The sequence below is a fragment of the Plectropomus leopardus genome, chromosome 1 (genome assembly GCF_008729295.1).
Source record: "Plectropomus leopardus isolate mb chromosome 1, YSFRI_Pleo_2.0, whole genome shotgun sequence".
NCBI lineage: Eukaryota > Metazoa > Chordata > Actinopteri > Perciformes > Serranidae > Plectropomus > Plectropomus leopardus.
In genome coordinates, this window is record NC_056463.1 from 27,613,347 (window position 1) to 27,623,772 (window position 10,426).

The following is a 10,426-nucleotide window of genomic DNA, read 5'->3' on the forward strand; positions in this document are numbered from 1 at the left end:
ACTCTTGTAGTGACAAAATAAAAGTTTATGATTGTTTGATATGTTCTTCCTAAAGGTGTGGCAAAGCATGTGGGAGATGCTCTTAAAGAGCACTGTTCAAGATCATCAAAGAAAATTTGCACTATTGGGATTGCACCCTGGGGAGTCATTGAGAACAGGAACGATCTCATCGGCAGAGACGTAAGATGCGACTCTTACTATCTCATTTGTTCAAGATCATCACTTGATACTTTGAGTGCTGAGATACCTGATAACCTCGATGTCTGTTTAATGTTGATGACCGCATGATTGAGTCATAGTGCGATTGTTTTGCTAAAGCACAGAATACTTTATTCTTTTTTCCCTCACTATCTTATCCTTTTCCAACACTGCCTTCTTATTTCCACACTGCAGATTATTGCTCCATATCAGACGCTGCTGAATCCTCTCAGCAAACTAAATGTTCTCAACAATCTGCATTCCCATTTCCTCCTGGTGGATGATGGGACAGTGGGCAAATACGGTGCTGAGGTTAAACTGCGGCGGGACCTGGAGAAGCACATCAACCTCCAAAGAATACACGCACGTAAGAAAAACCAAAACTTCAGTCCCACAGTTTCCATTACTTAAACTTTGACAAAGAAGAGATTGTTCAGGATCACTTTAGATCTGTAAAAGTTGTCTGGGGCTCTGCTTCTGAGATAATCCAGTGATACTGTTTGCGTATCTGGAGAGCCAAAAATGTAGTTGTGCATCAGAAAGATTCACCTCCACAAATCCTCCAGCGCCTCAAATCTGAGCTAATAAAGTGCCCTCCTTCTTACAAGGAAAAAACAATCTACTTTTGTGCTTTCTCTTTTACTTGCTCATGATGATCGATAAACATAAAAAAAAAAATTCCTGAAAATTTCCCCAATGCTCAGAAGTGGCTACCACAAACTGGCATTGAACTCTTGCACTCCTTTCATTTTGACTACACATCATCTGCATCATTGACAACAGACGAGGAAATTATTATTATTATTATTATTATTATTATTATTATTATTATTATTATTATTATTATTATTATTATTATATTCATTATTATTTATCACTAAAAATGCAAATTCTAGTGTGCGTCTATAGTTCCCTTGAATTAAAATGCCTGCTTCTCTCCAGCTTATCTTTTTCCTCATCAAGACAGTCAGTGAGCTGGTGAGAATGTGCATCTACATAAACACACAGCTCACAAGCAACCTTTTTATGCCTTTTTCAGAAGTGAGATTTCACTGAAGGAGCATAAAATTAACATCAAATGACTCCAAAAAGCATCTCATAATCATTAAACCAAAGCAGAATAGTTTTTAGTGATTTTTTTTATTTGTGACATTTTCTGCTGGCTGTTAAGTGTTACTGGACAAATTAGGGCTTGTTGAAAGAGACGAACATGATTATCTTCCAGAAAAAGAAAAAAAAAAACAAATTATCTGCCTGTTTTATGCATTAAGCTGGTTAACACTGCAGTGAAATGACATTTCCTGGAAATAACTGATTAGCAATATGAAGCATCAGATAAGCTGTTTAGTTGTTTAAGACTTAACAATCTAACATTTCTGAAAGCCATACATCACATTTTTTTTAATCAAGTTATGATAAATCCAAAATAATAATTTGTATAACACTGTCATCAGTGAAGTATTATGTTCAGTTGGGCTGAATTATGTACAGGAATTATAACTAGTTCAAACTTGAGACAGATTGGAGGGAACAACCAACACATGGACTGATTATTTAGCATTATATTAACTATGTTAGACAGTACAGTACATACCCTTCAGATGGGTCTACACTGCAAGGTGTAATCATTTAAAAGTCAGTTTTGCCTGATGAAAACAAAGTGATAACAGTGAGCTGGTTATTATCTTCACTGCCTCTCACAAACTGTCACTTGGGTGGAGCTGTGTTAGGTGGTGAATGAGATTGGAGCTGAAGGCAGGCAAATTTATTTATACAGCAGAGTGCTTTGCATGTTACAAAGGTAAAAGCACAAGAAGCAAAGGATAAAAACAATAAAAACCAATAAAATAGGCAAAAGCACAGAGTAAAACAGTAAAACAAAGTAAAGATTAATTTGATTTAAAAGAAAATTTAATTTAATTAATAATTTTAAAAACATTGGTAAACAGGTCGCTCTTTTGCTTGAATTTAAAATGAGTCGGCTTTGTGTCAGTCTCAGTTCTTCTGGTAATTTCTTCCACATTTGAACTACAAAGAAGCTGAAGACAGCTTCACCATGTTTAGTTTTGACTCTGGAAACAACCATTAATCCAAAACCAGTCAACCTGAAAGGTCTGCAAGGCTCAGACTGCGTCAGGAAATCTGATAATTATCTTGAACCAAACTGTTCGGGGATTTATGGGAAAGAAATAAAATGTTGTCATTGATTCTGTGAGAACCTGTGAACTTATGAAGTGATCTGAAAACTGGAGTAATATTTTGAGCTCTTTGGTTTTGCTCTCCTGAAGGGAAAAATGTAACCCAAACCAAGACTTTAAGCTCGGTCTTTATCTTCTTTGTCGTAGGAATTGGTCAGGGTGTTCCTTGTGGCTCTGATCTTTGAGGGGGGTCCCAATGTGATCCTCACTGTGCTGGAGTACCTTCAGGAGAGCCCTCCTGTCCCTGTGGTGGTGTGTGAGGGGACTGGCCGTGCTGCTGACATTCTTGCCTACATCCACAAGCAGACCGAGGAGGGAGGGTAGGACACACCCCCACACACACAACCAAAGGACAGACACGGGTGGGCGGGGGAAAGACGGCTGCGGTTGCCGTGCCACAGCTAACTCTGTCTGTAAACTGTTTTACTGATGCCCCCACAGAGAATGAATGAAAATCAAGGTTTCAGCAAGTGCTTCATTAAATATTAAGATTTATGTTTAAAAATAGTTGTAAAAGTTTGAGGATTAGTGATGAATCATTTACTGTGTTGTAGACGGTGATGTTCCTTTTTTTTGCAGTTCCTTTGATGGCAGCATTGTTGGTGACACTTATCTATTTCTGTCCCAGAAGCATTTTGAACAAGTCAGCCACAGCCCAGTCTGTAATAAAAGAGTTAAAAATAGTTGAACCTGGGACAGAGTGCCATTAAAATCTGCTTACAGGCGTGAATTAGCAAAGAAATTTGCACGCACTTCTGAGAAAGGTTGTGAGACAATCATAGATGACCACCATGCATGTCTTAAACCTAAGTGTGTCCATGAACTCAAACTAGTTGTGTAGTTGAGGATTTGTTGATATCAATCAATTAATCAAGTTTAACTTTTAATCTCAGAGTTGCTTTTATGGAAAAAGTGTCTTTTTGTTGGTTGACATGCATAAAGTATTTGTCCACTCCTGGCCATGTTCATACAAAAAGGTTGGGAATTTTTACAGCCTGTCACAGGAGACGTGCACAGATCCAGAGCAGACATGATGAAGGTTTTGTCCATTCCTCTAAAGTTGTCTTAATAGGAAAAGGCTGATGGAATGTAGATGTGGTAAATAAAAGTAGTATACGGAAAATTGCATAATAGAACAAAGAAAACACTTTAATACACTTTGAGTGATCGTGAGACTCCACAATGCTGCTGACGATTTATAATGTATACTGCAGGAGGAGATTATTCAGCAATGAAATCCAATTTGTACGTGCTTCTTTCCAAGACATAAAATCAAAATAAATGAATGCAAGTGATTGAAGGCTGTTCATGCACTGCACGCTGCCCAGGTGCGGTCTTTTACAATTGTCTTTGAATCCTGTTGAAAAGGTTCTCAAAACGTGTTCTCTGTGTGCTCAGGGTTTTTTCTGGCTAAGTGGAGACTGAGGTTGCATCATGTGCACACACTTGCATGTTTACCGTGTCTTCAGCTGGCCTAAGCAAACACTTTGTAGAAGCAACAATTTGAAGAGTTATAATAATTCTATGATAAAAACATTACAACTTTTTGTACGGGATCCCTTTAGATCTGGCCCGATTGTTACATAGATAATCAGTGGTGTCTTCAATGTGAATCCAGGGAAAATACATTTTTATCTGAAATTTCCGTAGTGCTCCCAGTAATATTTGTTCCTAAAGAGTACTGAAGTAGTAGATGACATGACCTGGTTAAACTATGTTTTAAGAAAGAGAACATGACTACTGAGTACTGATCTACTGAATCTTGTAAAACAATTTAATTCTTTTGGCAAAATACTATTTCCACAAAGCTAGATGTCCTCCTGTTGAGTAATCCTGTCTCACACTCTTTTCATAAGGCGGTCTAGCCTTTATTTTTAATATTTTTTATTTCTAATTTAATTAATTGGCTTTTTTCAGTATTTGTGGCAGATGTGTTTCTCAGATGTGTTGTAATTAACTGATATTATGTTTTACAAATGTCTATTTGAACTTTATCGATAAAACGTGAAAAACGTTGATATAAAAAGAGCTACTTTATTTCCTATTCATTCTTTTCACTGGTACAAATGTTTTAGTCCCTGCATTCAGGCACACATTGCAACAGCGTTTATAAATGCTATGTGGTGATTTAAATTATATTAAAACATCAAACAGCAGGGAAAATGAGTTATTTATTTATATATATATATATTTTTAGTGATTTGTTTGCTTTAGTGAAAAAGACGTTATTAGTGTCAACCCTGTTGCTTTGTTGATGTCAAGCTGTAAACAAAAATGGACAGCTCTTTCCTCCCTCTTCGGCAGTTTTGGCAGCGCCTTTCTCTGTGCATTGTGCTGATTAGGATATAGCACCGCCACATCAGCTTTCTGTTACAAAGGACAGATCCAATAAGTGCACTGCTAGTTAGAAAGAAAGTATTTTTCATGAAGACACCCATGAGAATTTTTTCGAGAGCTGGAGATTTGACGGAGGCAGCCTCCGCATAGTTCTCCGTGCAGGAAAAAACCCTGGCGCTGGAATTAAACCTGTGTTTTAAGCGTTTAACAGCTGTGTGGGGGTTTGAGTCGTGTAACCGTTTTATAATGTATTTCCTTTACAGTCGTCTTCCTGATGGAGTGGAGACTGACATCATCGCAACCATCAAGAAAACGTTCAACTTCAGTCAGAGCGAAGCCATCCATCTCTTTCAGACTCTGATGGAGTGCATGAAGAGCAAAGAATTGGTACATTCATACAAACTTTTAATTGCATATTTTAATCCCTTTCATACACTTGTAATTATTCATGTTCATCTTTTATTTAACTCTTCCCAATATAATGAGTGCAGCAGTAAAATAAACTTGCAAAGAGAGTTTTTTTGATAACATTTCTGGTAACAGAACACAAAAGCTTCTGGAGAATTGAAAGAAACTAGAGAAGCTTTAGACTAAATGAACAATTTGAAGCCACAGAGACAACTGTGATGGCCCCACTGTTAGTTTTTATAAAGTCATATATCACATATCACATACTCTTGAAACATCTGGATAACGTCTGTGGGAACATGTTGATAAGTGCTATCTTGTTTCTTGAAAAACAGATCACTGTGTTTCACATCAGCTCAGAGGAAACCCAGGACATTGATGTAGCCATTCTGAGGGCTTTACTCCAAGGTTAGTGCATGACTTCTCTCTGAACCTTTTTTCCCCCAAACAATTTCTTTAATAAAGGAACTGAGTCACAAAAGTCACATAAAGTTGACTCAGACTATTCATACGCTGAGGCTGTTGGCATTGGGAAATAAAGATTTCGAGACTTTGTAATGTTTTCATTCTGATATCGATATGCTTTGAGAACAGCGTTCCCCCCCGTGTGCCCTTCTCTTTGTGTTCCTGAGGAGATCATGTTGCCCACATTCACAGGGCCTCTTAATACCAACACTGTCAGTCACTTTGCTGAATGTCTCAGTCCAATTCCTCTCTTTTTGGAGTCTGTTAGAGAAAGAGAAAAAGTTGGACATTCACCTGAGTGAGTCTCACTTTTTCTTTCATAATGCTGTAGAGGATCTTTGTCTTTAAAAAATGATAATGCACTTGAAATAAAAAGAAGAAAAATACCCACTTAATGATATTTTGAAACTAACTGTTGTATGAACATTGGCATGCTTCCGCTCAAGTATTTAAAAAATTATTCACCTGAAAGAGGGGTGTTTGTGCTTACTGAATGTAGAAGGGCGCAGCAGCTTTGATAATTCAAGCTTATTTAGACAAAAGCAAGGAATTTGTGAGTGACTCCAGCTGATCGATAGTCTGGTGGAACAGGTTTAGACACTCAAAAGACAAACGATCTGTGAATGAAAATGTCCGCTCAGTAAATATTTATCCTCCTAAGGCGCAGTCATCCTGGTCAAACAGTAACTCATCCTCAAAAGGACCCTGGAGTACAAAAGCTCTCAGGCCTCCTTAATGATATTGAGTGCTGCTTAAAGATCTTTCTCTCTGCTTCTGTGATTCAATTCACTTAGCAGGTGGAATATATTAAATGTGAAGTTTTAAGAAGTTACCAGAAATGTCAGCGCTGTTTGTTAAAGGAATACTTCACCCCCCAAATAAATAGTTGTATATCAATTAATCACCCCTCTGTAACTTTTAATTTGTGAAGAACACTTTGTTTTTCTTGTGTGGTGAACAAATAATCCAAGAACAGTGAAAAGTCTTGATAAATTGAAGTCATGGGGTCTGCCTTTAAAAACAGCAAGTTGAATGAACTCAAAACTTATCTATGTTATCTTTTAAGTCAGACTCCATTAAAAAAAACAGTAATTTTACCTCTCTGAACACAGAAGTTTTTTGATCAACCCACTACCTCAATCCTCAATCAATTAGTTTGGGGTATTGTGTGACTTTGGTAAATCTGAACTAACCCTTAAAAAACGCCAAAGTCACACAATAACCGAAGCAAACTAACTGACTTAGGCAGCAGCAGACTACCAGCTCATGTGCTTAGTGAGGTAAAATTGTTGTTTTTTTCAATGAAATCTGGCTCTGAAGAGAGCGCATGAGCATACAACTTCATAAATGAGACTTGGATTATAATGCCCGAGTTGTGTGAGAGTTTGTAAACTGATGTTTGGATGTAGGGTTGCTGTTATTTTACACAGGCCCCTATGAATGAAAATGAATCAAGAATTTTATGAGTTTTTGGATTCTTTGTTTGCCGTGGAGGCATGCGTGAAAAAAGTATTTTCCCATGAATTCACTAACTTGGGATATGTACTAATGGTCATTTGAGGTTGAAGTATTCCTTTTAAAGCTGAATACATCCTCTTTTTCTCGTGTGTAAGATAATGCAGACAGACCACCTGAAAACTCAGGTTATTTTGAATTCAGTCGAGTGAATTTATTCCAATCAGATTGCCACTGAGATTCTTATTTGTCATCTGCACAATCAGTTCTGCGCCCAGTGATTATGATCATTTGATTCAGATGGCTCCTAGAGGACAATAAAGCAGATTAGTGTGGAAGAGAGCCGTACACTGAACAGGGATTCACTTTGTAGTCTAATCTGCTGCGTTGCTGTATTAGTGTGTAATTGACTGTATTACTGCCCTGGCCCTGCTCTACTAACCCCCTCTAATCCTGCTAGCTGGCTAACAGGAAATACACAGTTAATAAGGCTTTACTCGCCTGGCAATTAATATCTTTGTATATGTTTACACGTGGCTGTACTTGTGTATTTCAGGCACAAACGAGTCTGCCTTCGATCAGCTGGTCCTGACTCTGGCCTGGGACCGCGTAGACATTGCCAAGAATCATGTGTTTGTGTATGGACAGCAGCTCCTGGTATGTATGTGTGTTTGTTTATCTGTGTGTGTGAGCCACAACTTTCAGGGATGTTTGCTTAGCTCAGCATTAGCTCCAAACCTTTGGACTCGCCCAAAGTGACCCCAGAATCTCTGCTAACCACAATCGACTGGACTTGGGCAGGCTGCCACGAACTGCTTGTCTTGACTGTAACATGAACCATATTACAGTTGTCTTCATAAGCTGCCCTCACTGCTTTTGTTTATTTTGAAACTTGGGAGAATCCTGGCTTTTGAGAGAGGATAGATGATATTTATTTATGTTTCCTCTGTGTGTGTGTGTGTGTGTGTTGTTTTTTTTCTCAATGTATTTTTTATTTTTTTATGCAGACATATTTTTGGTCTGCTTTCTCACTGTATTTGTTTTATAAATAATCATTTGGTTCATAAAAGTATGTTTATCTTTGTTTCTGTGTGTAGGTGAGCTCTCTGGAGCAAGCAATGCTGGATGCACTCGTGATGGACAGGGTGGATTTTGTCAAGTTACTCATCGAAAACGGTGTCAGCATGCACCGTTTCCTGACAATCAGTCGGCTGGAGGAGCTCTACAACACGGTAACATTATAAAACACATACCAGGGCTGTTTGTAAAGAGTATTTCCTTTTTTTTCTTTTAGTGTTGTAAATCTTTTTTCATATTTCTATTTTAGAAACAACCTCCCAACAACCCAGGTCTTCTCCACCTGGTTCGAGATGTTAAACAGGTGAAGTTCGTCCAGTTTTTATCGTCTGATGTTAACTAGAGTCTGGTCACTCTCACTCACCACTTTGTTTCTGTACCTTTTTGCAGAGTCATCTGCCTCCAAATTATAAGATCACGTTGATTGATGTGGGCCTGGTTATTGAGTACCTGATGGGCGGGACTTACAGGTGCAACTACACCAGGAAACGCTTCAGAATCATTTACAACAATCTCCATGGCAACAATAGGGTGAGTTAGAACTGTTGCAACGAGCCAAGATCGCATTACATCACCTACCATGGGGAGTGTTTATTGTTCTGCTGCAGCGCTGTGCTTTCTGGTAGCTGTATGTTTTCTAACTATTGAGCAAAAGTGAATGCCAAAGACCTTTTTATCTGTTTTCTCTGGTCATGTCACATCACGAAAAATATTCAAAAATATTTGCGTGTTTTCACTGCACACACACAGCCCAGTTTTACAAAAAGACCATCTTTCTAGTGGTGTAATTGGTTGTGTGGATGTATTAAAAAATTTGCAGTAACATTTCATACATTGTACTACTGATGTTAGACCACAAACCTGTTGAATGAATTGTGAACTGTAGTAAAAGTCAGTGGCAGTTTACTAATTTGAAATTGTTTTTTTATGTTCTGGGCAGAGGTCAGGTCGCCACACAGCAGGTCCTGGTTCTCATTTGAGGAAAAGTCACGAGTCTTTTAGCATGCAGGCTGACAAGAAGGAGAAGACAAGGCACAACCACTTCATCAAAACTGCACAGCCATACAAACCTAAGGTAAGTGTTCAATAGAAAGAGCAAGTCTTCTTCAGACTAGAGCATCCCACACATGCCTTAAAACAAAAAAGTCTAGAGAGAAAGATCTTTCTCTGCATCTAAGTGTCATCCAAGTGTTTCTGCTTCTACCTTTCTCACTGCTCCTTCTCTCTCTTCGTAGCTTGAGTCTTCCACTGAGCAGAACAAAAAGAGAATCAAAGAAGAGATCGTGGACATAGATGACCCAGAGACGCGGCGCTTTCCCTACCCTTTCAATGAGCTTTTGGTGTGGGCAGTGCTGATGAAGAGGCAGAAAATGTCGCTCTTCTTCTGGCAGCATGGAGAGGAGAACATGGCGAAGGCACTGGTGGCCTGTAAGCTTTGCCGATCGATGGGCTACGAGGCCAAGAAGAGCGACGTGGTGGACGACACCTCAGAGGAGCTGAAGGAGTACTCAAAGTAAGTTTTCCTCTGGCTGTAAATCATGTCAGGTAGATATGAAATTCTCACATTTTTTTCATAAAAGTAATGGTATGAATTCAAAAAACTGTGCTGGTGTGTTTGGGTGTGTTTGTTTTCAGTGAGTTTGGGACATTAGCAGTGGACCTGCTGGAGGAGTCGTTCAGGCAGGATGAGACTATGGCCATGAAGCTGCTCACCTACGAGCTAAAGAACTGGAGCAACTCCACCTGTTTGAAGCTGGCTGTCTCCTCCCACCTGCGGCCCTTTGTGGCTCATACCTGCACCCAGTTGCTGCTGTCAGACATGTGGATGGGACGGCTGAACATGCGCAAGAACTCCTGGTACAAGGTTCATGTTCCATCTAGATTTTTATTTTTGGTAACAAATGGAAAAACAAGGACTGGAGGCAGTGCTTTGCTTTTCAGTGGCTGCAAAGGTTTGACAGTGTGAATTATTAGTCTAATACAAACATTAAACCATCCTGTAGTGGTTTAATATTTGTATTTGGTGAAGTTTTGCCAACAGGTGCAGTGTTCCAGAACCCTGAACAAAGGTCTGTTTTCATATCTAATCCCAATCTCACTTAAAGTACTTCGAGGTGTTAAAATGCCACTGTGTTGAATGATTCACGGTGATACAGGGAACAAACTGTTTATTAAAACTCTTTATCTCAAGTGTTGACCACGATTGCCAGTTCAGGATAACTACGTTGTTGACTAATTGAGGTCAGAATGGTCAAGGTCACACACACACACACACACACACACACACA

General features: G+C 38.9%; 1 protein-coding gene across 5 annotated transcripts in view; it reads left to right on the forward strand.

Annotated features, from left to right (window-relative positions):
* The window catches only part of trpm7 (transient receptor potential cation channel, subfamily M, member 7), a 62,697-nt gene that overhangs the window by 16,150 nt on the left and 36,121 nt on the right, over window positions 1-10,426 (forward strand). For all 5 annotated transcript variants that reach the window (XM_042512896.1, XM_042512780.1, XM_042512971.1 and 2 more), the window contains exons 6-7: window positions 56-180; window positions 394-565. In XM_042512896.1, coding sequence (XP_042368830.1) covers window positions 56-180; window positions 394-565 — 297 coding nt within the window. The remainder of the gene's footprint in view (window positions 1-55; window positions 181-393; window positions 566-10,426) is intronic.